We start from the raw sequence: 26,928 nt of genomic DNA, 5'->3' as shown, positions 1-26,928 counted from the left end.
TTGTCAGTTTTGTGGGTTTATAGCTTGTCTTGTTTTACTCAGTAACCTGCCATTACTCACCACTCCTGCTGGTGTTACACTGAGACCGCTTTCTTCTGTGTGTTGTGTATAGCTGCTGCAAAACCTCTTTACTGGTGTATGTGGCTGGATCCTCCTAACCCTCACTTAGGAGCAGTTCTGCAGGGTAGCAGTCATACACAATACAGCTACACATGCTCTTTATATAGAGCTAAAACCTCCACCTCAAATAAGTACTTGAAATATTGCTTTAATACTAGTGGATGTGTATACTCTATTTAAACAGATAAACTGGAGAATTATAATTATACTGTGCTATGAAGAGAGGTAACAAATTTTTATCATATATTTTGATGATTCAAAAGAACACATCGGGAACTGTTAAACTGAAGGGGGAAAGTGGAGAGTTGGGAGCCGTAGGGAATTGCTAGGAGAAAGGGAGGTATGAAGAGAACCTGGAGCCGCCTCAGAAATCCAAGCAGGGGCCAGTTCAATCTCCTAGAGACCAAGGGAGGACCTAGTCTAGGCGAGAGACATTTAAGGGTCATCTAGCGAATGTTATTTTTGGAGGCTATACAATGGAGACATCCCCCACCTCATGGTCAATTGCAGGGTTCAGTGTGGGTTCTGTCTGAAACAGGTGGTAGTGTGGGATCTGCTACCAGTAGTTGGGGTTTTTGGGCAACAAGTGCAGGCGGTTGGGAATGGTTTCTACAATAAGGTGGCTGACTGTATTTGGGGGGGTGGTCTCTGCAACAGGTATTGGCAGGTGTGGGGGGGTCTGCAATATATAGCTGTTAGTTGGGAAGGGTTTTTGTGCAACATTTAGGGCCTGCTTCATAAATGAACGTAAATGCTGATTTTGTGCGTATAATCCACAATTTTGATCTGCACATGCTCTGAACCGGACCATATGTGACTAACGCAGCAACGTTTAATTCGTCTTCATATGCAAAGGACACTTACTACAGCTTACGATTTCATGTTGGGAACGGGGCAGGGAAGGGTGTTTGCCCGTAGTCAATGTACAGTAAGGGCGTGCCAAACTCGGTAGACATTAACAACATTCTAATTTAAAAAAAAATTATAAAAAAATAATTGTAACTGTTTTATCACTAATGCCTATATTATTAACAGGTGACATTAATTTAATTTTTGGTGTGTGCGCGCGTTCTTTAGCAAATTTAGATTCCACATAGGTATTGGACGTATCCATCTGTGCTGAGCAGACTTGCACCCGAATCCACCTGCATTACGTGCGTTATGAGACAAACGCACTTTGGGCTCAGTATGTGTGCCTTGATGAATCAGGCCCGTAATGGTTATTTGGGTAGATTTACTGTGTAAAAGGTGGCTAGCAGCTGTGGAATTGCTGTATTATGTGGTTTGCAGTGGTTAGTGGTATATTTTTCTGCAATATGTGTCTGGCAATATATTTAGCCCTGTCTGATGGTGATGACCTATTTGTTGAATAAGAGAACGTGCAGGACATTTTTACGTTGGTGAGGCTTCAGGATCCCTATCCCCAATTAAATCTGTTTAAGTCATGAACCTCAAAATAACTGGTATTGTGAAATATTTGGCTCTTTGATCTCTCACTCAATGTAGTTTCCTTAATTAAACTTACAGGTATTTTACAGAACTGTTCAAATTTATTATCTGCAAGTACAGTTCGTGACAGACAGGCAGTATCATGACAATTGTACTTGGTAATATGAGGATGGAAACGTGTGTAGCACAACCTTGTAACAGACATATTTGGTTTTGCATATTGATATATAAATATATGAGAGATGTCTGGTACGTGTGATGTTTATATGACTATAAATGAGGCAAGCCGCTACCTACATGACACCTGAGATAAAGTTGTCACTATGAATTGCTTGCTTTGCTGTCTATGTCAGGCGTGTATCCCAGGAGAAACAGCATCTGGGACACACATCTGTGAAATGCTGGGATGCAATAGACTGGAAATGAAGTTTAGCGTTTTTGAAGTGTCTCTCAACTATATAATCAATAAAGATGCCAAGCGGTGTATTGTAGTGGAACTGTGCACGATGGAACACACTGGCTTTGGCTATTATACTCTAAAGAGCAGAGACCTCTGGTAAGTAGTTATATCTAGTTTATCTATATAGCACAACCAGTGTACTTAGCCCCTTACAAGTTACAGACCAGGCACAATGTGCATAGTGTGAGGGGATTTAACAGCATCAAGAGGAAATTGTTCCCAGCACCAAAGAGCTTGCAATCTAAATGGGAGAGTAACTTTGAACCAGAGCCACATGGAAGTCTGAGCTGTGACTGCTGTACATGTTCACAGCTAAACTGCAGCTAATGCTCCACGCTCCATCACACATGGGTGATAAAGGGCAAATCCAAATCCCTGTTGTGGGAAACCCCAGTGGGGGAAAAACATGAAAATGACTGAAGATTTTACAATAATCTTTATCTTGGGAGCAAATCTGTCCCACCGCAAGGAAAGCCAAGTTGGTACCTGCTGGGAGTCAAACAAACAGATGCAGAGGTTTCACACCAGAGCAGTGATATCGACCAAGAAGACCCTCAAACTTTATCAGAGGTACTCTCTCAGCTAAAAACCCTGATTTTCAATCGCTTGTCACACAGATCACAAAATCTGTCTCAGCACAATTAGGAGCCATCAAAGTAGATTAGACAAACTGAATTGACAGGCTTTACTGATATGGGGTTTTCACCCAAGTGTCCTGGTTGAAAAGGAAGACAGATTTCTTGTGCTTTATACTCCTGAGGACCTTCCAACAGTCCTGCAAAACCTGAACCTGTTGCCGATATCCCTTTTGACTGGGGTAATGTTGAGGGAATCCATCTCTTTTTGGAAACACTGCTAATTGATTCTTGACCGAAAAATACTATATAAACACAAATACAAAAGTGTCAGACTTTCTCTTAACTTTCCACGTGCAGTCAGCGTCACTGAAATCTGCTCCTTGAATCAATAGGGGGATTCAGTTATCTGTAATGAGTCGCCAGGCATCACTCATTCCGGCTGCACTCATCACAAGTTTTTCCTGCACACCTCAATGGGGTGCGAGGAAAAATCTGTTACATTGGCGCAGAGTGCATTCATGTACAATGCTGCATTCATGCACAATGCTGCACATTGTGGTGAATTGAACCCTTTTCTATGTTCTACTGGAATTGAGGTCTTACTTTTGCCGTTATGTAGCCTGGGTGTTGAAAAAAATCTCAACCTGAAAAGATTATAGTTCATAGTTTCCTCTACATAAACTATATGGACAAAAGTATTCAGGCATTTGACCATTACACCAACAGGGACTTTAATGACATTATATTCAAATACGTATACTTTTAGTATGGAGTTAGTCCCCCTTTTTGCAGTGATAACAGCTTCCACTCTACTTGGAGGGCTTTCCACAAGATATTGGAGTGTTTTGTGGGAATTTGTGCCCATTTATGATGTCAGGCACTGATGTTGGATGAGAAGACCTGGCTCTCTATCTCCGTTCCAGTTTATCCCAAAGGTGTACGATGGGGTTGAGGTCAGGGCTCTGTGCGGGCCAGTCAAGTTCTTCCACACCGAACTATTCAAACTAGGTCTTTGTAGTCCTTGCTTTGTGCACTGGGGCAGAGTTATGTTGGAATAGAAAAGGGCCTTCCCCAAACTGTTGCCACAAAGTTGGAAGCATAGCATTGTCCAAAATGACTCGGTATGCTGAAGCATTAAGATTGCCCTTCACTGGAGATAAGGGGCCTAGCCCAAATACTGAAAAATAGCCCTATATCAGTATCCCTTCTCCACCAAACTTCACAGTTGGCATAATACAGTCAGGCAGGTAACGTTATCCCGGGTTCTGCCAAACCCAGTCTCGCCCATCAGACTGCCAAACGGAGAAGTGTAATTCTTCACTCCACAGAACACGTTTCCACTGCTTCTCAGTCCAATAGCCGTGTGCTTTACACCATTCCATCCGACGCTTGCTATTGGTCTTGGTGATGTGAGGCTTGCATGCAGCTGCTAGGCCATGGAAACCTATTCCATTAAGCTCCCGCCACACAGTTTTTATGCTTACGTTAATGACCGTGGAAGTTCTGAACTCTTCAGCTATGGAATCAGCAGAGCGTTGATGACTTCTATGCACCATAATCCTTAGCAGTCGTTGACCTTGTTCTATAATTTTGCGTGGTCTCCCGCTTCGTGGCTGAGTTGCTGTTCTTCCTAAACGCTTCCACTTTTTAATATCACTTACAGTTGACCGTGGAATATCCAGCAGGGATAAAATTTCACGAACAGTCTTATTGCAAAGGTGACATCCTATCACAGTACCATGTTTGAAACCCCTGAGCTCTTTAGAACGCCCCATTCTGTATCACAAATGTTTGCATATGGAAATGCATGGCTAGGTGCTGATTGAAACACCTCAATTCAATAATTTACATGTGTGGCCAAATATTTTTGTCCATATAGTGTATAAGAATAGCTTTCAGTAAAGCTGTTCCCAGCTCTGAAATGAGATTTTAAGACCATTAAGGATAATGTTTATTCTGCGCTAATTTATGGAGATTGGTATATACTTGTTGTTTCACATTCTCAACCCTCCTGCTGCCTCCTTCCCACTTCAACGTCCCCATTCTTCAGTTGTCTATGTTTTGTCCTTCTTACTTAGTACGTCCAGTTTTTATTTTATTGTCATTGTACTTCTACCTTACATAAAAAGTTTCAGATGGGATAGTGCAGTGGTAATGAAAGTGCATAGAGGAGGCAGCTATAAGAGGAGTGGAGAACATGCCCAGGTAGAAATTAATAAAGTAATGTAGAGTGGAGCAGACCAATGTAAAACTTTGTATGTAGGTTACCCCAAGATTGACAGGAGACGATAAATAATTTTGAGAAGAGCGCGCACACAAAAAAAACTGAAAAAACAATGAATGTAGATAACCTGTTGGTGTCACCCATGGCTCAGACCACATCAAGCTATCTGGCTATCAGCTCAGGAAATCTTCTTCTAGCAGTAACTTGATATTAGCTGGGAGCAAAGTTACTGGTAGCAATTAGGAACATTTGTGACTCATGTTCTTTTGTCAGTAAGGCAAAGTACAGGTTAGCAAATATGTCACATCTTCTTTGGTATATTTTGGAGATTCATACATAAAGCATACCTTCCAGAAAGTACAAATAATTCTTCAATACAGTATTTAAAGTGCACGTAATCGCCATGTTCTGTTGCCTAAATTAATCAGCAATCTAGGATAATCCGTGCTGAAGATTCTCCTCCACCCGCTTCCTAGTGAAGCAGGTAGGCAGCTTTGGAGGAGCAGGCTGATATTGGGAGGGACAGGCCAGAGTAGCAGTGGGAAAGGCGTAGGACATTCTGCCACCTCAAATCAGCTGTGTGGTTGGGATAGGACTGGGGACACTTCAGGACAAACACAACTTTATAGGAAAATCTTTCACAGAATAGTTTTGAAAATGTTGCCAACTTCTACTACCATATAAAACATTTTATTATTAGGGGAGTAAGATAAATATACTACAATGAAAACCAGATAAGGGATATTCCTACATTTTGGTAAATGTTTGTTTAGTTTGATGATATATCCAGTAAACCTTGGTTCAGTTTGACTGTTTTCACCATGAAATAAATTACCATTTCTTATGTCTGTTGAAGAACAGATATGTTGCATAATAGGTACTTGTAGACTACACTCCACTGCATAGTAAATGTAATTACAAGGTCATTGTCAAGTTATGGGACCTTTCTCAAATACATTTTGTGAATATTATTTGAGGCAGCTTGTGTAAATTTAGTGGCCCTTAAAAGCCTTTTGATATGTGTGACTGCTCAAATTTACAGAGCCATGATGCAGGGCTGCTTGACCATGCTTATTTTCTATTTTGTTTCTTTTAAATGGGAGTGGTGTGCAGCAAAGTAATGGAGGGGAGTGTCATGGTGTCAGCGGTGAGTTTTTTGTACATTTACATAATGACTGTCTTTGTGCCTTTTATCAGGATATGCATTCTGGCAGCCACTGACCGTACAGCTGCATCCCTGGCAACAAGGCCTTGGGAAAAAGAAATAGGGCACACTTCCTAGCACAAAGCTTAGCTCCGCATCCAGCCAGGCACTTTAATCTGTTGGATTAACGCAAGACACACATTCTAACAATGACCGTGCCATATCCTACTTCTACATGAAAGGTAGGGAGGAGATTCTCTACTGCATGCTACAGTCTACAGTGAATATATTATGTCAATGATTAATGCCAATACAAAATACAGATTGCAGACTTGGTAAATGTAAACCCTGCTTCATTTCTAGTCATTTTATCATTTATCAATGTTTGTATTACACAAGCACACAGGTCCTTTAAACTTAACACTTTTATTATTCCTTTTTATGAAACCTGTTTATTGATATATTTGAAACTCCCGATTTATAAATACCTTTTAAATACTTTAATTGTCTTTGCTATGGTCTATCCATACATGTTTTTAAGTTGTATCTTCAGTGTAGTAAATTTGGCGGTCCATTTTAGGTAATGTTAAAAGTAATTTTGATTATTTCTTGCCAAGTGTACCTTAATCTGGAGAATACCACATTTCCTGTTTGTTATATTTACATCATCCATAAGAAAAACGGATTATAAAAGATGTATAAATGCAAAATCACAGTGATATGTTTGAATTGATGGTGCCCCACATTATCCAAGAGCAAAACACTTGTGATTTGCATCAGTACACCTACACAACAGTAAAGCGTTCCTGGAAACTTAATTAAAATGTTGGCAACTATGTGTTTAATACCCCCCACTTCCCTTCTTTTTCCTCTCCATTTCGGGTAATTTTAGAGTTCTTGTAGATGTGTTTTAAATTAATAAAGCAGAAATCTATCAATTGTGGAATTCATATCCTGTGTTAAATGCAAGCCAAGCCTTCTGATAGCCAATCAACGCATTTGTAGTATTTCTCAAGACTTGAATTGTATATTCTGCTACGCAGTAGTCAAAGAGCGTAAGCAGTGGGTGGATGGCAGAACAGGAGCAGAAGGGAACTGTCTTTTGCTCTCACTTACAAACTACAAATTAAAAATATGCCAAAACTATAGGGAAGGCAATTGTCAAGCAGATCCAAAATACTAGAAATCATGGCAGGCAGAGATCAAGCAAAACCAGGGATAAGCCCAGAGCCGTAAATTAGAATTCTAGCGCCCTGGGCGAGAAAGAAAAATGCCGCCCCCCTAGCCCTTAATTTTAACCAAATTAACCTAAAATATTCCAAAATTGCGCCCCCCCCTTCAGCGTTGCGCCCTGGGCGGCCGCCCCTTTCACACAGCCCTAGTTACGGCCCTGGATAAGCCACCAAGATACCAGAATGCAGGAAAATAGAAAGCTCAGATCAGGAGTATCGGTAAGCCTAGAATTTTGCAGTCACTCTTGATGTTTCAAAATTTCACTCTGTGGCTCCATCTCTAAAGGGTCAGTCCTCACCCAACAAGCAGCTACAGAAACAAGCAAGCTCAAATCGGGAAAATCACGAAGAACAGCTTAACAAACTGGAACATCGAAGCAGTAGACTGTTCTGAATGGCAACCTTAAATAACTCATGCAAATGTGCGCCTTATTTTGTTGTGAAAATTCATTCTTTGACTGGTGTGCGTCTTTTCAGAAATATAATATACACGCCTTTTGCCTAGTCATTAGCTGTGTTTTATTGTCCGTCAATAGACTTTCACTTGGACATGTTGAATGCATGCAGCACTTGGGAAGTCAGGCACATATATTGAGGGCTCTCCCTTGCCTGGTATCAAAGCATTGTAATTTTTAAAATGTAACTCCATGACAGGTAACAAGTCATTTTTGCTAGTAATTCCAGTAGAACAGCATTGGGGGAATCTACACTTGCTTCGGTCCTGTTTAGTAATTAGACATGTAAATTCCTGGTCTATATCTATATCTATCTATATATATATATATATATATATATATATATATATATATATATATATATATATATATATATATATATATATATATTCTTTAAACTTTCTATGGTTGATTAATTTTCTACTTAATTTAGAGGCTGATAGTGATTAATGTTCTGCAGTTTTTAGTCCTCAGACATATGTCCGCTTGCCTAGCGTATTTTGCGTGAAATAGCGCCGTGCATGCCCAGAAATGGACATTGTGCCAATGAACGCAGTCGCGTGCAATTAATGTCTGCATGCAGCTGAGTATACGTCTTGAGAGGCCCAACGGGGCGGACTAACATAACCCATGTACGATAAGGGTGTTCAGGCGCAGATGCAGCCGGTTCAAGTGCTGTGTTTGCCGTACCTTTTGTATCCACTATAGGACAAGTTTAAATGTTGGCCGATAGTGATGACTGTTACGGCACAGTCTTTGAATTAAACATTAAGTAACTAGCACAGAATAAATGTATAAAACTATGGTATACTATAAAAACATATTGTATGTACAGTACACATTGAAAGCCTCTATATGTAAATAAAACTATTAAAAAAACATCTGTTATTTTGTGAGCAAATAAATGTTTTATGCCTTCTGTTGTGACCTTTTTATTGTACATACACCGTCTATTCTGTTCTACGTACTGCAAGTACTGTCTAGGCAGAACGTACTTCCACTCAGTTTCAAATAGAAACTTATCTTGAGATACGCTTGGATTTGAATACGTCCAGAACTACGCTCACGTACCTGCTAGTTGCGTTCATACATTAGTGCATAACTAACACTAAGTGGCAATTGATGGAATACTTCTTGCAGGCAGCTGACAGACAAGCGTCATGAGCTGCTGTTCCCACTGATATCAGGGGTTTGCAGGAAACATATGTTGTAGGTTGTCTTTCTTCTGAATAAAAGAGAATATCAAAGACTGGTAAAAACTGAAACTGCATTTGGATATAGACTAGGTCAGTGGTTCCCAAACTTTTTCAGTTCAAGGCACCCTTAGGTCTCCATAATTTTTTTTCATGGCACCCCTAATCCAAAATAATTACCAAGTAGTCCCCCGCCTTACTTACCACATCCCTGGCTGAGGCACCCCTGTGAGAATGCCGAGGCACCCCAGGAAGCCTAAGCGCACAGTTTGGGAACCACTGTACTAGGTATAGGATGATTGAAAAACGTTCCATGTTATGATGTGTGTAGTTCCTGCCGTTTGCCCGCGGAGGTTGGTTGTCATTTATCAAATATTGTGTAGTTTATAAAATGTCGTTTATATATTACCCGCACAAAGTGTAAATACAGTAAAAACCTGAACACTGAAGGCTAATTTTGTGCTGTAAACCAGAAATAGCATAGTTTTCCTTTTACCATCTTACAAAGGCTGAAAATGTTTTTTCCGTTTGCAATAAATACAGACAAAAGGATTAGTAATGATATGTTGGAAAACGTGGATGTGGATATGGAGAAAATGTTTTTAGGCTGGCACTACTGTGAAGTAAGCGTCTGATTACTCAGAATGATCTGTCCGGCACAGTTAACAATTGCATTTGTCTTAATACATTCATGGAATATTTTAGCAGGATGGACTTTTCCACAAAAAAAACACATTTACCTGCTGATTTAATTTTTCGTAGCACAAAGTATGTTTTGGGAAGCATTTTAAGCATTGGAGTTGCATAATTATGGATTTTTAGATCAGTGCATCACTGATGTATCAACGTATGTATAATTAGTTGGAACATTTTTCAGTGTGCACCTAGCCTTACATTTTACTTTTTTGTCATTGTGGGATTGAGAAATGTTGTGATGCTGACGGAGATACGGGACGCCTATGGTTCTGCTAGATGGATATAGGAGGTGTTTGCTAAACATTAACTTTAGTGTCCAATTAGTCTCTAATGCTGCATTATACAGCATTAAGCCAAAGTAATTTTTGTAAAATGACAATCCCTATTTAAAGAAACAAATCCTTTAAAGAGCTATTTATTTGAGCACAAGCATGAAAAATGCTGGGTTTTGGCACTTAAAATTATCAAAGCAACTGAGGTGGCTGAATTAACATAGTGTGATATGGGGAAGGGGTTACACTGGTATTAGAGGGTCAATGTATTAAACCTGCTATAAAGGAAACGTGGAGGTGTTGCCAATAGCAACCAATCTGATTATGGCTTTCATTCTGTATAATGCACTAGATACATAAAAGCTAGAATCTGATTGGCTGCTATGTGATCTGTTCCAATGACAAGCCAGTTTCTATACTGATGGCACTTTATACAAAAATCTATGTATCATAGATTCAATGGGGGAAACAATACAGGGTGACTCATCATTAGTGGATGTATAAGTGCATAAAAATTCCAGTACCTTAATAGAACTTTGATATTTTATAAAAAATTGCTGTACAGTACAAGCTGACAGCATGATACGTTCTATCAGTAAAAGGTAGTGCTCTGCTTCTGTTTTTTCACACTACAGATGGCTTCACATTTGGAATTTTTTCATTGGGTATTTCATGTAATGTGTTACATTACCACATAGAGTACAGTTTTGCAAGCACACAAAGTATCAGCATTTTGTAGGCAAGAAAACATAATCAATATCTGCTTATCTCATTTGTCCCCAGGTAAGTTCTGATAACCTGCACTGTAGCAGTGCCACATGAACATTTTGCAGCTCTATATCTAGAAATGTAGAGTAAAAATATAAATTGACACTTGCGCCAAAATGCTAATGCTTTACGCCCCCACCTGACAACACTCTTGACCTGCATTGATGATGATGATTTCCCCCTCCTTTAGAAAAATGCAGGGTTCTTCAGTCAAAGTACTGACACATTACACTCAATAGGGACTACGTTTCTCCTTTACATTTTTAATTGCTAATTTATATTTTTGGTTTAGTTGTCCTTTGAGTTAAACTGAAGCTGAAAGCACGGTTTATACCAGTGCAGGAAAGGAAAGTCCTAGGGAGATGTTTCATTTAAAGACTGAACGGAATGTACCAACCTGCATAGTCTCTGCAGCACTTGTTACATCCTGTTCGAAAGTAAAACATGAACAAACTGCTGAAATGTAGGAAGTCTTGATAGAAGGTGGAGCAGCAGTCAATACATTTTCATGATGAGGTAACTGGACCTTGCTGAAGTGTGCCTGGTATATGCTGTGTATGGACCTTTTTTAAAGTGAGACTTACGGGCCTACTTGGCATTTTCTCCTCCGATCTAGGGAAAACTAATATTTTTTTATAAAAAATAAATGTTTTCTACACTATTTAAGAATGTAAGCTAGCTGGCACAGTGCCGAAGACAATTGCCTGTCCCGGCTCGTTGCATCTCCTGCAGAGATGATTTCCAGCCGGCATTATCGCTGCTCTGAAAGTTTTCTCTGTCCTTGTTAAACTCAGGTTCAAGTCATCTTTAACCCTTGACAGAAGGTGACAGATATATTCTAATAGCCCTGTCCCTGCTGGCAGTACAATGTTGATATTGTATTATAGTGATTTTAAAACCGCTTTACACGGCATTAGAGACGGCTATCAGTCTACTGCACATATGCTGTATTACACCGCACATGGTTCAACACAAACTGGTCCACTTCCATCATCTGCATGATGGGGTGTTCTCTGTTCCTTCCTTAATCCTGTCCGGTGGAAGTGCTCCATTTTCAGCTGCCCATTCCACTTGCGTGGGCAGGTTTAGGTTTATACTGGTGAATAAGTAGCCTCCTTAATGTTCCCTCTTCAATTTTGTGATTTCTCACCAATTAAACCTTTCAAGTGTGCTTGGTATACCGTGGTGGTGTATAACAACAAGAAATGTGAAAAATACAAGGCAAAGTGGGATTATAATATATAGTGATATTAACAAAAATCTACATTCATTTCTAATGGCGGCGTATTTTGTTTTTGTTTTTTAACTAATGGGATTTATGACCTAGTCTACAAGTAACCCTGGACTCAGAATTGTTCTGTAATAATTGAACAACTCTCCATTGGATGTAGCATAGGGGCATATTGATTGTCAATTTTTATATTTCGACCATATATTTTATTTACTTAATACTGAATAATATTGAAAAAATAGGTCTTTAGTGAATAGTTACTAGATATGATTGGACAGTAAGCAAGTTTGCCCTGTCTTCTATATGTTGCATGCTAGTGGAAGAACCACTCGGAGATATGAAATTGCCCGGACAGTTCATGTCTTGTGGGTTTTGATCGTTTACTGGCCCAGACATTTGTATAAATGCACTTGTGTAATTAGAGAAGAGTTGAAAATCATCTGATCTAGTCTATGGTGCAATCAGTATTCCACTCATTGGAAAGGTCAAGATCTGTTGTGGAAAATGTAGTTATAAACATGTAAATTACCATTTATCAGCAAGAATCCAATGTTGCTGCAATAAACACGTCTGGTTGAACTTTGGTCTGGCTTTCCATGATTATCTGCCACAATTTATACATAGATCTGTTCTAGCAAAATTACATTTCCCTTGTGCATGGATTTTTACAATAGGCAAGTGTATAGATTTCATTTTTGTGTCTATGTGAATTCTGTTTATGTATTTGCTGAACCATATTGAAGTATTTTGTTACTGGTCTGATTTCTCATTTGTAAGATTTTATGTTTTCTGGCATGTTAAACATGGACAGCAGGAGCATTGATAGGACAGAAATTATCTATACTGGGTTTGGAATCATGCAACAGGTGACTGAAGAACTCTTGGGAATATACAAGGTTCAATTAATATCATCCTCCCCTCCAAAGCCACAAGGTCCCTCCTCCAGAAATGCATTTAAAGCTATGTTCATTTTTAGTATTGTCCAGGAAGGGTTCCTGGAGTATGGAGGGAGCAGGTTTGCACCCGGGCCTAATATCTGCTAAACTGAAACCCCCTCGGTTGTATTAGGTTGGGGGAGGGAGGATTTTATAGAATACCTATATTTGGACAAGGGTTCTTCTTTTAGGGCATATGAAGTAAACTGCTATATATAAAAAAAATATTGTATTAAGCGACTTGACGCACTGTACTCGGAGCCCTTGGTGCATTGACCTGGAAATGCACATGATGAACATATATTAGTATTGACTACCCCTCTCTTTTGCCCCTCATATTCAATCACTTACCTAATCCTGTCGCTTCCAACTATGAAACATCGCCGACATCCGACCCTTTCTCTCTCAGGATGCCACCAATTCTAATATCCATGCACTCATCTCCCGTCTTCATTACTGTAACCTTCTCCTTACCGGCCTCCCCTGCTCCCACCTCGCCCCCCTTCATTCTATATTTAACGCGGCTGCAAGACTTAGCTTCCTTTCACGCCGCTTCGTTTTTGCCTCCCCTCTCTGCCTTGTTTTACACTGGCTCCACTTCCCCTACACTATCTTTTTCAAACTCCTCACCCTCACCTACAAGGCTGTCTCCCACTCAACTGCGCCCTATATCTCTAACCACCTCTCAATTCACATTCCCTACGCTCACCCGTAGGGAACGTAGGCAGTGTGAATGACCGTTGCCTCTCCTCCACTCTGATCACCTCATCCCACTCCAAAATCCAAGATTTCTCCCGTGCTGCTCCCCTTCACTGGAGTGACCTCCCTTGCTCCATTCGTCTGTCCCTTAACTTGTGATCCTTCAAACGGGCATTTAAAACTCATCTGGTCCTTAAAGCCTACCAGCCATCCACCTATACCTTTCTCGATCTCCTCTCTCCTCCTCTTTTTTTCACTCCTCCCACGCTATGTCCCCTTAACGGACTCCCTCCTGTGCCTGCTGTCTGTTTACCCTCCCTTAGGATGTAAGCTCTTATGACCAGGGCCCTCTTCCCTCCTGTCTCGATATCTATTCTTCTGCTCCAACTTCACTACAATAGCCAGATCTGGAGTTTCTGAAGTCTTGGTATTATTCGTTTATTGTTCTGTACTGCTTCACCCTGTATAGTTCCTGTTTTGTATTGTGTACAGCGCCTTGCAAAAATCTTGTTGCGCCTAATAAATAAAGGAGAATAATAATAATTGGCATCAAATAACTATTTATATGTCCTAAATATGAGCTGAACAGAGACTCCACTAACTGTATCTTTAGAGACTGATATTTCATGCAGGTATTACATGGGCAAATACCACTATATCTGCCTAGAATAATTACCTGTAAAATTGCCTCTAAGTGGAATATTAATTACAAAGGGTGGAACAATTATTTTACCAGCAGACTGAAATATCTTCTGTTCCACATTATTCCATGCTATTTAGACAATTTATTATAGGAAATTAAAAGACATTGCTTTGCTCAGCTATTTTTTCTCCTCGGTGGCTTGAGGCTTTAGGCAGATATGAGTAATCCTGCGCTTTATATTTTTAAGCTAGATGGATTCAGCTTTTCATTTAGAGTTGTGTATGTATGTGGCTTTGTATTTACTTATGACGGGATTGTTCGGTTATAGGTTGGCTGCTTCTGATATTGATGATTTTGTGAAATCAAAGACTCTTGTAGCAGCAAGGGTCATGAAGTTTTATATAGTTATTGTAATAAACACATTGGAAGCATGGTAATCAAATTTGGATTTGCACAGATATGAATATCATGTAATTGCGGAAAAATAGTTCTATCTGCTCTAATCCTTGGATTATGGTGCATACGTCAGGGTCTAAAACAGTCCTGCCTTGCAATATGCCAGTGCCTGGAAAGCTGACTAATGTTTTGCTGGATGTTCTGTATATTTTGTGGATCAGAGTGGGAGCGTGTGAACAATACTTGGCTGTAGTTACTTCAGATTTGTTTGTGTGACTCACCTGAACACATACATTTACAGACAGCTACAAGCCTAATGGGCTTCACTTCCAGTCTTTCTCTTTCTTTGGAGAATTTGCATATTCCTTTATTAGGTAATAGCGTAATGAACCCCAAATTTCTAAACAATAAGGCACTGACTGACAAGGACAGGGATTGGTTCATGGTACAGGAGGATGTCCTTTGTATTTGGTCATTTGCATTCTAACAGGCAGGACCTTTATTCAGAGCATCCATCTATAACCGTTGGTGAGGGACCAGCAACAGGTGAGACTCAGAATTAAATATGAACACACTTTAACAGGGCACCGTCTATGCCAGAAACTACATACTGACCACTAATAACTTTTACGTATTCCGTTTCAGTTAATAATAGACAACTTATTACATTTTTTGCTATACTTTTATATGCCTTTTGAATACTTAGTCACAGCATTCCTAATTCCATGTTACTAAGAGTATTATAGTTTCAGAGCTTTCAGGTTGCTTACTGAATTGTGTTGAACATCATCCTGAATCTTCATATGGAGCAGTGATATAAAGTATTACACGTTGTTCGGTTTGTGAGGCTTTTCTCTGCTTTCTTATATGCCGTTATTTAAGTAGAATGTACCATTTTGCGTGTACAGGCATATATCACAGCGGTATTATTTTAAGCTTAAAAAAGTGGGTACTTTTCATTGCTTGATGATCCAGTTAATCAGATTTGGAACATTTTTATTTTATTTTTATTATAATTTTTGCTTTTCTTACTCTTGTGTGTTTCATTACGTTGTCATCCTAAGATAGGAGCTATTACAGAACTGCAATCTTTTTAAAAGGAAAATATTTCAGTTCTAAAATCATGTTTGTTTAATCCTGATTCAGTTGCAACGATTTGATTCTGCAGCAGCAGTGTTGTAGTGTGAAAGTTGTGCTGATCATGAGACTTTCACTAATGTTCATAGTGGGCTTCCTAGCGGCACACTTTGTCCTCTTTTCCCCTGACTTAATTTAGTCTATGGTGGCAACATCCCCGGCCTGCTGGTATTTGAAACCTGGGACGTTAAATAGATTTGGAGTTTATTTATTTGAGTACATCAACATGTCATATGCTGCTTCCTTTACAGAAGAAACAGACCAAGGAAAAAGTTTCAAATACATAGTAATATAGTAGACAGGAACTTCACAGACCGCACACATTAGCTGTGATGTATTTTACAGTCTGTATTTGTAATAAGCATCAATTGTAACTGATGTGGGGAATGGATTTATGTAAATGTATATCAGAACTTGTCCATCTGGTATTTAGTTTAAGGCTGAACTGAATGCAGGGTGAGTTTTGTGCCACTTTGTTCCCTCTTTTAACTTTAATCCCTTCACCTCCAATGTTCACTCTCTTGTTTCTTTCTAATGTTTCTATTGTGCAGAACACTGATCTGCTTCAATCTAACTGCTGTTGACAATATTTCCAGCTGTTTGGTCTCTAGTTGTATTGGTTTTTACACGTCATCCTACCCCAGTGTTGTGTGAACTGATGATTTTCTTGGGTTGCGATGTATCTCTAATCTCTGACGCAGAACTGACTAAATACACATATAAAGATCTATTCCGTTTTTATGCAGGATGGGTCCCGGTGTCTTAGTGACCTAGTGTGCATGTGACCGTTATGTATTATGTGCAACTAGCACCCATACCCTGTACTAATGAGAAGCGTTTAGCATGGGGGGGACCATACAGCATTAAGGGAGAATCAGAACTCTGTCTTGGATGTCATGAGGCTTCTAAATAGTGTTAAATCTTTTTCTTTCTTTCTTTCTTTCTTTTTTTTTTTGTACATTAACAAAACTATTGGCTACACTGCAATAAACACCAAAATGAGCACATTTAACCTTGATAATCCAACACATTTTTATCAAAATCGTCGTATAGATTTGTATACATATCCACTGTTTCTACTACATAAAACAATGGTTATTCTCTCAGCACAGCTTCTATGCCGCACTTGTGTTGTGGCTTCTAGAACCATAAAATCAGATCTTGGTCGGTGGATGGAGTCTTCCACTTCCATTTACATTCTGTATTCAGTGCTGTTCTGTCAGAGATTAATAGTTAAACAATTCGGCCCTTTCCGATTCATACAACATTTTATGTTCTGAAGGAAAAATTATTCGGTAAATCAGCTGTAATTCATGTGAAGCAGATGCTTGTTCTATTTAATATATCATTGACTTAACACCACATTTTAGTCTCTGGCTTGGCTTTATAATTCTAATGCCACTATTCTAGCTAATGTCATATTTTTTCAGTCACTGGATCATGCCACTAGATACTCTAAAACAGCGATGGACAACCTGTTTTAGTTCAAGTCTGCGTATATGGACCTCCCGAAAATTATAAGAGTGCACATTAACTAATACTTAGCTCTTTGTCTGTTTTACCCAGTATTATTTATTACTGTTTGTCCCCAATTGTAAAGCGCTACGGAATTTGCTGGCGCTGCATAAATAAATGATGATGATGATGATGAAGATATATACCGTATATACTCGAGTATAAGTCGACCCGAATATAAGCTGAGGCACCTAATTTTACCACAAAAAACTGGGAAAATTTATTGACTCGAGTATAAGCCTAGGGTGGAAAATGCAGGGAGAGGAAGTGAGGAGAGAAAAAGCAGGGAGAGAGAAGAGGTGGGGGAGAGAAAACACAGACGATATTAAGAGGAATTGAAAACTAGCAGAGTCAATCTTCATAACAGTTACATTTATTAAAATCTGTTAAGTGTTTCGCCATGCTTTTTCAAGGCCTTTTTCAAGACTAAATAGATACTTATAGCATAACAGCTACAGATAATATACCTACCGGTATATTAGGATGTGCAGCTCCTTCAATTCCAAGACAGTCTGTCACGAATAGGAGGTAGTGGATTATTTAACCCCCGCATATTGTATTGCATGCATTAGAGGCAGTAGGTTTAGAAGCACAGCAGTTATTAATCTGGGAATCTCTATTCCTCCTCGTGCAGATAGATACCTTGGATTATCAGTTGAGATATTTAACTATTAGATTTACAAGAGGACAATCCCCCTGGAAATAACCTTTTAAACAAATGAAATTAGCGGTGTTTAGCCTTTTACTTACCTCCGCAGTGAAACGTATGTGTGTTCCACTGACAGGAAGTTCGGCATTTGGAACGCAAGTTTGCGTTCCAAATGCCGAACTTCCTGTCAGTGGAACGCACATGCGTTCCACTGTGGAACTTAAAAACTGAAGGACGGGAGAACAGAAGTTCACTCGTGTATAAGCCGAGGAGGGCTTTTTCAGCACAAAAAATGTGCTGAAAAACTCGGCTTATACACGAGTATATACGGTAATGCATATAAATAGTTCATATTATTTAACAACAGATGTAGGCATCTACTACCAGGCTTTAATTGGTCTCTGTCATGGTTTGTTTGCTGTGGGTTAAAGCTGAAATAACACCTAGGGAAAATATTTTTACTAGGTTCCCCCTCACCCTAACCGGAGCTCCACAGGACTGCTGCTTGCAACCACTGTACTCTGGGTCCAATTTAATTCACCAACCTTAAATGGTGAAGGAGTGAGAGGGCCGGTCACATGTTTCAGTTAACCCCCACACTGCCAGTTTGTCAGATTTTAAAAGAAAGAGAGGTACCCCAGGAAAAATGGCTACACTGGGGAGCAGCCACCAGAGCTCCGGCTAAAGGGAGGGGCATATCTGGTAAAATCTTTTACTATGTGGTAGTGCAGGTTTAAAGTACTTGTGTACTATTTAAACTTTATTAGTGTATAAACCTCTATAGTTTTACATTTGAACTGATATTGAATTAATTTTTGGCCACATACAAGGCAAAACATGTTTTATTCACATTTTATCATTAGAAGAAGTATGTAGGAAAAAAAAACCACACCTCAGCATTTTGCAAGTGAATACATTCCTTATTTAGTCCTGGAGGCAACAAAATCTAGATATCATCTGACATAAGAACAAGTAGATTAATTTCCTGTCTACCCTCTGACCTAGTTATGTTATATTCTGTCATTGGAGTTATTACTGCATCTTGGTATGCTGTCGTTCTGTTTCAGTTTGCGTACAGATATATTATTGAAGTATGAGAACACAAAACAAGATTGTTTGTAGATCTGCGATTGTTTGAGAAGTGATCTGTGCAAGAAACTGTCAGTCATACAGGTGCATGTTCTTGAAAAGATCACTTCCCCTTCCTCTGTACTAGTATATTTGCATAATAAGTTGAATTCACTTTGTATGAGGGGAAGTCGGTTTTGTGTTTATTTTGGCGTTATTTCAGTGTATGAATTGATTAATTTCAAGATATATAAATATCTGTAACATCACAGGGTAATCTGCTCGTCCCTTAAATGCCAAAGACATTAGATCACTTGCTTATTTTGCAGGATTCATCTGCTTGAAATAAAATAGTAGAAACTGCTACTAGGGCCTAGTGATATAAATTCCATATCAGGCCACTGGTCCTGTTCAATTGATGGGTGAAAAAAGGACACCATGTCCTGGGTCATGTGACACTCTGTAATAGGCGGCTGGCGATAGCTGAGCCAGGTGTGTTGTGTGTTCTGGTCAAATTGTAAATATTGGCTGTTTTTGTTTTAGCTTTCTTTTAAAGGGGATTGTGTCTTTTTATGCAATTACATATACTCCTTGGGCCTGATTCATTAAGGATCTTAACTTGAGAAACTTCTTATTTCAGTCTCCTGGACAAAACCATGTTACAATGCAAGGGGTGCAAATTAGTATTCTGTTTTGCACACAAGTTAAACACTGACTGTTTTTTCATGTAGCACACAAATACTTGATAGCTTATTTGTACACTGAAATGTAAAGTTGATATTTGTGTGCTACATGAGAAAACAGTCAGTATTTAACTTATGTGCAAAACAGAATACTAATTTGCACCCCTTGCATTGTAACATGGTTTTGTCCAGGAGACTGAAATAAGAAGTTTCTCAAGTTAAGATCCTTAATGAATCAGGCCCCTTATTCCTAGATACTACATGCTGTAAAGCATAAATGTAGTAATGAACTTTGTTTATATTAATCAAAGGAAATTTTTTAAATACAATAACATGACATTATGTTGCCTAGATTGCATCATATTTTAAGCCCAAGCTGTCTACGGCTGTCTACCTGATGAAAATGCCTTCAGTTTTTGTTAATACAAAGTATTCACCTCTCCTACTGGGGAAAATGTTTCTACATTAGGTGTACTGTGAACACTTCAGCCACAACTAGACTGAGCCATTCTAAAAAATAAAAACATTTCCTATATATTCCTACTGCATATTTCACCTTCTCGAGTATCACACTTGCTCAGGATGTTTTTTTTGCAGACAGACTTTGCCAGGCGCCTACTCACCTGGCACAGATACTTTAGTTTGAAAACACTTCACAAATCTTAACCAGCAATGCCTCCATTCTCGTCTTGCACTTTCTCTCGTGACGAGTTTCAGCTTTAGCAGTCCATGCGGAGCTTTGTCCGTATTGTGGGTGTGTTTTACCGTATAACATAATGCGCTCAATAAGAAACATAGATTAGTGATGGGCTCTATTGAAATGGTTCCAGTCACCGCATTTAGCTTTGCTGTGAAAGTGTAATAGCTGTGATCATTTAGATGTCCTCTTTTAATAAATGCTTTGTTGTTCTGTTATGTCTTATGTCTCGAAGTCTGCCATATATTTGAAAGGGACTGTTCCAGGAAATAAGTAAATAATTTATTTTGTTTAAGGTGCAAGTTACAAATCTAACTCTCTTACTGATTTTGATACTCATTACCAAGTATATAATATATATTATATATGATATAATAATATTATTATAAAACATATACAAAGTAATTGGTACTCCCCCACCTACCTTTAATTATGGGGGTACCTCACCCAACACGCCCTTGTCTGTACTGGTGGGGTTCAAGCTTCTATAGGCTCCAGGGTGAACCCACAATTGTTAGCTCCGTCTCCTGATTGTATTTAAGGTCCAAGAGCAATACCATTGGCGCCTGGATCTTGAATATCTACGGTCTGAACTGCTGCAATCCACAATCATGAAGGTGTGCAGAAAGAGGGACCCCCATCATTCATTTAAGGGGGAGCAGGATGTAACTTGAGCAACATTATCACTATAAAGGTGGAATTAGCTGTTTAGGCTATTGTCTAATGCAGTGTTGGCTAACCTGTGACACGCCAGGTGTTGTGAAACTACAAGTCCTAGCAATAAGCTGCTATATATTGGCAAAGCATGCTGGGACTTGTAGTTTCACAACACCTGGCGTGTCACAGATTAGCCAACACTGGTCTAATGGAATACATACAAAATATTTAATAATTTAACTAGTAAATATGCAATGCAAGTTCCCTGTACTGCTGCAAGTGCCATGAGCTACTTTGTTGAGTGCTGACTTGTCCCTCAACTATTTGTATTGGCTGCCTTCTGGAATGTGAAGGGTTATTATTATTATTTGCACATTAAATAATGGCAAGTGAGAAAGAGAATTAAAGATGAATTCTCCTTGGGAATAATCAATTGATTTCAACCTTGGTTTTTTTTGTATTATAAGAACTCATCTGTCTGTTACTAAGTGGAAAAACTTGGCTCAAAAAGTGAGGTTAGATAAGGTTGTTGCAGCTCTGCTCTATCCGCTCTGTGCCACATGCCTAAAAAGACAAAATCAGGCTCCTATGTCGGCTGGATCACAGTGAGAGTTTTTTTTTGTTCCTGAAATCAGCACATTGACATTTGAATGTGCAATTTGTAAACCTTTGCTTGGGTGCATATGTATAACTTTTATATAGGACATTCATAAATATTTAGGACTTAATAGAAGATCATTAGTATCATTTTCAGACTTTACAAAGTGCACACCTGGATCCAAAATAAGGAAAGGAAATTGCTCTGAATCTAACTTACCACCTAGGTTAGAAATGATTGAACTATTTCATTGAGTTCTGCAATTTTTAAATACATACAATAGTTTTTGTCTTCGCCAGAATTATTGACAACTGTATTAATTTATTTTTTTTTGTCTTTTTTTTTCAGATCTTCAATTGCATGGTCTGTACTGCGCTCTCCTCGATGCAGGCGCTACTCTCTGAGGATACACCTTCATTGAGCACCTGACATATCATTGGACATTTTACACCACATTTATTGGATTGAGAAAACTGTCCGCAGGGATTGTGTAGAGTGGGACGGTCACCATTTTGACTGCACTATAGCCTTTGGACTGTTAGCAATGAGTGAATTCTGGTTGTGTTTCAACTGCTGCATCGCAGAACAGCCGCAGCCTGTAAGTAACTTTTTAATGTTGTTTTTGTAGCATCTGCAATAGACGTGTTGCCCAACTCCAATTTCCTGATGAAGCAAATTGTGTTTTTGATTGGAATAGTTTTACCTTTTTATTTTCCAGTATGTTTCGTAAGCAAAGCGGTGGATGCTGCCTGTCAATAGTGAAAGTTATATTGAGAACACACAGCTGTTAGAGGAAGGAACAGAGCCAATCGCTGTTGCCTAATCCTGCATGTGCAGTGTGACAGCTCTCTGGCAAAGCATGGCTAGTTATGTTCTCCTATCAATCTTGCAAAAACAGTGTCATTTGGTAATAGAAACTCTTATGTAAAAGTATATCCTCTTATCTTTGGCAGCTGTGGTGATGTGTGGTCTCTTCTAGGAAAACCTCTGTCGGAGGAAGCACCTCTGCACAAGGTCAGCGGCACGTTGAGTTTTCTCACGTTACATTTTCTGGCCCATTTTCTGTTTTGCAAAGTACAAAAGAACATCCTATGTGCATGTTTTGTATCTTGTCTCCAGGACATGTTTGACCCATGGCATAATAAGGCTAACAGGCTCGCCTCTGGTGAAGATGTTTGCAATAGTCATACAGCTGGTGGAAATTTACAACAAATACCAGCTTTTATACAGTATTATATCACTGCTGCTACAACCCATGGTCTATGTGAGTTGCTTTTCACCTTGGATATGACTGTCTGACTATTCACAATATCCATCATTTTGAATATAGCAGCTTAAAGGGAAATAACTGAAAATGCTCCCCATTACTTTTTTTGTTCTCAATTTTTTGTTTATCCGATCTCGTAATTGACTTAAAGTTTTGTACGGGGATCTTTGCAGTTTGTGATACAGGAGAATAAATAGAGATCTGCACTAGTTGTTACCTTACAGCAATAGGAAGTTTGGGAAAGATCCTCAACATAGTTGTTAATTGAATACCCTACCTGATTCTTTTTGCTTTTCACTATTGAAAAACAATGCTTGCTTGTTAAAGCGTAGACAAAACCTTGTATGTTGTCCATGCATTAACAGAGTTCTAACACTTTCATTATCATGTCTCAAAGCTGCCCTGCAGCATGGTGTTCTATGTACTTAAATGAGCTTTTAATTACAATTCCATTGTATTTTTACCAAACATTACTGCTCCTGAGCGCTATGTCAGCAATAAAATTTACATTTCTAAAAACGTGTGTGATTACAGGCCCCATCACCTTAAACTGATTTGACACTTCTACTTTATTATATTTTACACATTCTTACATTATTTTTAAAGGTATATAGGATGGCTTATGGGAAGTACATAGTACACTATGCTGCAGGGAAGCTTTGAGACGTGTCGATGAACGCACTTCTATCACTCTTATTACAGTGAGGACAAAGTATAGGGTTTTGTATACACTTTTAACCAGCTTTGTTTTTCACCTCTTGTGTGTACGAGCCCTTAGACTAGCAATGTAATGAAAAAGGAAAAGGATGTTATGTTTAGGCGTTGGCTCTGAAATGAAAAGTAGCAGAAATGGAAAATTATAAAGCGCTTCATACACAACAGGCTTCTTTCAGTAAGTTCCTTTAAAGTATCAGAGATCTGCAATAGCAAATGCCAACCGATATAGTGAAAAAGCCAAAAGCTGTCAGTTTCTAGTATAGAAACATCTACAAGTGTGCAGACTGTTCTGGTTTCAGCAGCTGCTGACAGCTCCATCCTATCTTGACCTTTGCACCTCCACACTTTTACTGCCTCCTTGAGAGCACCTTAGCATGACACAGATAAGATGTCTGGACTTTTGGCACCAGTTTCCTGTGGAGTTACCCTCAATGGAAAGTCCCACTTCCCTTACATTTTGATTGTGCCTGTACTGTGAGCCCAAGAGGAATTAAAACCTATCCAATGGGAATGTTCTCTTAGAGTGGTACCTGGTTCTATCTTTTGTGAATTGACCACACTGTCTAGAACTCTTCTAGAGACTAGTGCGCGGAACGATGAACCTCTTGTCCTGTTTATGCCGAGCATGTCTTGGAGGAAGCCTCTGTCTCTCTGAAGGCATCTGTTCTTCTTGTGGAGCTTGCACTGAACCTCTGCTATGACCAAGTTATAAATCTTTCTTTCTCTGCCTATGTGTCCTGGCTTAAGCATATAGCACTGCCCATGGTTGGGTGATGTGCAACACGAGTCAATTGTAAGTAAAATAAAATAGCCCCAAGAGTATAGACTGGGACAAAAACTGCTCTGTGGGAGACCAAGTAACTGCAGTGATATAGTGTGTATATAGATAAATAATACTTTAGTTATCAATAGAAGCACCCATTATGGTGTTTTTACATGTTTTGTTACGCTAGTGCCCAGCAAATATTTTTCTCTTGTATATTGAAATATTTGGAGAGAGACTCTTTAGTAGACAGGACTAAACATTTGACTTACCCTGGGGAGATTGATGTACAGTACTGTGTATGAATTGCTTTGGAGACTGATTGCAACAGCTAACTTTGAGACACAAAAATGTATAAAATACTACTTGCCGATCAATGGTGTTTCCCTTGTTTAATTTAATTTGATTACTGTATGAAAATACATACAATGAATTTTGCGTAACACTCACTAAATGTATTTGCTATATTCACTATAAGATATCTACTGCATTTTGAACATGTCCAACCGTACATAACCATACAGTGAACCATAATACACCATGGGTACAAGAAGAAAATTAAATAAAGTACCTCTATAAACATTAACCAGAACTTCAACATAAAAATGTGTAAAAAGAAAATACTTTAAAAGCTAGTTCATTAACAAGCCACGGAGGGGGCTGGTTGGATAACTGTAATAAGTGGTCTTGATTAGTGATCATTTCTTATGATCCATTAAACATATCATAGGTTTTAGCTGAGTAATACACCAGGATATGTCTTTATTTACACCAGGATATGTATTTATTTCTGAGCGCAGTGGTATGGAGTCACTGTAACAATGTACTATGATCTAAGCTCATTATTATGGAAGTTTCCAGTCCTGGTGGGCCTCATCATATTGTATTTCATACAGCACATTACATTTACATATGTTTATTTATTCATTTAGGAAAGTTATGCATTTCATTGTCAGGAACAAAAAAATTGCTTGTTATTTTGTCCTTAGTATTTTTGTTATAGATTTTACAGCGTTTTAAATAATTAACAAAAAACCTGGTGTTTGATAGCAGATAAGAACCATTTGACCAATTTTTAGTCTGTCCATCATTTAATCTTGATAATACTAGACCCTATTTGAGCCCTAGTTTTTAGGGTGTTTTTATTTTTCAAATTTAGGATAGCCTTCCGTCTATGACACCCATGTTTAAATTCCCTGTTGTATTTTCCTCTAGAAACTTTCACAAATCCATTAACTTTACAGAGATGTGCTGTCCTCTAGTTTTAGTGCATGTTCTCTTGTTTTAATACTTGTCTTCCTCTGAAGCTTGCTTCCGTCCTGTACCTTGTTTAAAACCCTTGATATAGTCGAGAGCTTCTATATCTCCACTCTCGCTTCTCTGCTCCAAGCTATACATGTTTAGATCCTTTAATCTTTCCATGCACTATTTTAGTTGATCTTTTATGCACATTCTCTAATTTTATATATGTCCTTCTGGATATAATGGCTCCAGAACTGAGAACAATATTCTAGGTGTGGCCTCACCAATGACCTGTATTGTGGCATCACCACCTCTCATTCTGCTTCTGATTCCTCTCCCTGTGCAACCCAGCATCCGATTGGCCTCCACATTGCTTTGTTACATTGCTGGTCTACCTTTTTATGTTTTCTGCAATAGTGATTCCTAAATTCCCTTTCTCCTCCTTTATAAGTCTTTGTAATAAGTCAGAAATATGATGACAATACTCGCGCCGGTAAGATGTTTTACGTTCTTGTAATCAAGGATAGTCGTAACCGTTCCACTTACCATTTCTTCCTGGGTCAAGTAGGCCATGTAACAACCACCCATATCCACCTCAGAGTAATGAGAATGTATAGTAAATAAAAGCCATCGCTTGGCCTTCGCATACAGACCATTCGACCACTCAATATGCCTGCTAAGCCACCAAATCCTATCTCCAAGTGAGCAGGAGGAAATGTAGGCAGACTCCAGATCTTTGCTGATGTGTTCCAGCTCTATTTCTTTGTGCCTATTGAAACTTTTGGTTGCGGATACTTTTTTAATGAGTGTGCCCTGTTTGAAGGCTATGAAGGCATCCCATAAAAGTGCCGGATTACTTGCATGACTGTTGTTGCCGAAATAATTTTTCCACATAGATATACAGACAGAACCAGCAGTCATCAGATCTAGTCCAGCTAGATTCAACTTCCAAAAGCCCACATCCCTTATATGCAGCTATGTCAACCCAAACCAATAACTGAGAGTGATCAGAGATTCCCCTTGCAAGAGAGTCAATAGTAGAAAAAAGGGACACCAGTCAGGGAGACTTTAGGTTTCAATTTGTTCTGGAAAGGGAACTATAGGAAGTGGAATGGAATAAAAATTGCTGTGCATCTGGGTGATGAAGCCTCCAAACATGGCAAGACCCATTTCTTCAATGAGTCTGGAGAAGTTAGAGGGTCAAGAATATAATTGAATATTAGTTTCCCTTCACCTGTCAAGACTTGGGACTAAAACATTGTTTAAGTCTCCCATGCAGATGGCTGGGGTGTCAGGGGGGAGAGGGCAGCCTTTTCGAGTACCTCTAAATTATAGGGTTGTCAAATGTAAACAGCAAGTATTAGAATTGGGAAGGACTCGAGTATCGCTCATAAAAATATATATCTTTCATAAGGGTCAAGTTGTAAATGTTTTAGTGTG

The 26,928-nt window shown here is 38.9% G+C and overlaps 1 protein-coding gene across 2 annotated transcripts in view; it reads left to right on the top strand.

The window, feature by feature from the left end:
- CDC42SE2 (CDC42 small effector 2) overlaps positions 1-26,928 on the top strand; it is a 71,463-nt gene that overhangs the window by 31,453 nt on the left and 13,082 nt on the right. For both annotated transcript variants that reach the window (XM_075211148.1, XM_075211147.1), the window contains exon 2: positions 21,848-22,097. In XM_075211148.1, the coding sequence (XP_075067249.1) occupies positions 22,044-22,097 (54 nt within the window). In that variant the 5' untranslated portion in view covers positions 21,848-22,043. The remainder of the gene's footprint in view (positions 1-21,847; positions 22,098-26,928) is intronic.

The sequence above is a fragment of the Mixophyes fleayi genome, chromosome 1 (genome assembly GCF_038048845.1).
Source record: "Mixophyes fleayi isolate aMixFle1 chromosome 1, aMixFle1.hap1, whole genome shotgun sequence".
In the NCBI taxonomy this organism is placed as follows: Eukaryota; Metazoa; Chordata; class Amphibia; order Anura; family Limnodynastidae; genus Mixophyes; species Mixophyes fleayi.
Note: the sequence above shows the minus strand (reverse complement) of the source record. Positions and strands in the feature narration are given on the sequence as shown.